Consider the following 609-nt stretch of genomic DNA (forward strand, 5'->3'; position numbering starts at 1 on the left):
TTTTTAACCATTAATATGAACCAAAATACAGGATATCATTCCAAAATAAATACATTTCAACTTAAAATATTTTGCTCTTCATAAAAAAATATCCTGTCAATACAATACATTCAAAATCTGTACATGCTGGAATATTAAAAAATCTGAAAATATAAATAAAAAATTGAATTTAAAGCAAAAGTATAATCATAACAAATCATAACATTCCATTTTCTTGTCCTATTTAGTCAGAGCCTGATACTTGGAGTCTTTTCTTTGCAACAAGTTCGTTTATGTTTGGGGTTAGGTTCTGTGTTGTGAAGATTCTCAGGATCGATTGCAGGTGTTCATCAGTGAGGCGACTCCTGTGTGACGTTTTGTTAATTTTCATCACAGAGAACAGCTGCTCGCACAGATATGTGCTGCCAAACATGGACAGGATTCGAGCCGCATGTTGGCGGAGCTGCGGCATCGCTTCAGGAATGAAGCGAGTGAACTGTGCTGGCCCCGCAGTGTCGTACTTTGCCTTCAGTGTCCCGTTACATTGCAGTTCTATCAGCTCCATCTGCATTTCTACAGGTGCGGTTTCCACATCGACTGCAAATGGGTTGCGAAGCAGCTCGAAGTTAC

The 609-nt window shown here is 38.9% G+C and overlaps 1 protein-coding gene across 1 annotated transcript in view; it reads right to left on the reverse strand.

The window, feature by feature from the left end:
- Positions 1 to 241: 241 nt before the first annotated feature.
- Positions 242 to 609, reverse strand: part of LOC118158919 (general transcription factor II-I repeat domain-containing protein 2A-like) — a gene marked incomplete at its 3' end in the record, with an annotated part of 1,807 nt that continues 1,439 nt past the window's right edge. Inside the window, 1 exon segment of the mRNA XM_035313586.1 lies at positions 242 to 598. Coding sequence (XP_035169477.1) covers positions 242 to 598 — 357 coding nt within the window.

Source organism: Oxyura jamaicensis, unplaced genomic scaffold (assembly GCF_011077185.1).
Source record: "Oxyura jamaicensis isolate SHBP4307 breed ruddy duck unplaced genomic scaffold, BPBGC_Ojam_1.0 oxyUn_random_OJ61394, whole genome shotgun sequence".
Taxonomy (NCBI): Eukaryota; Metazoa; Chordata; class Aves; order Anseriformes; family Anatidae; genus Oxyura; species Oxyura jamaicensis.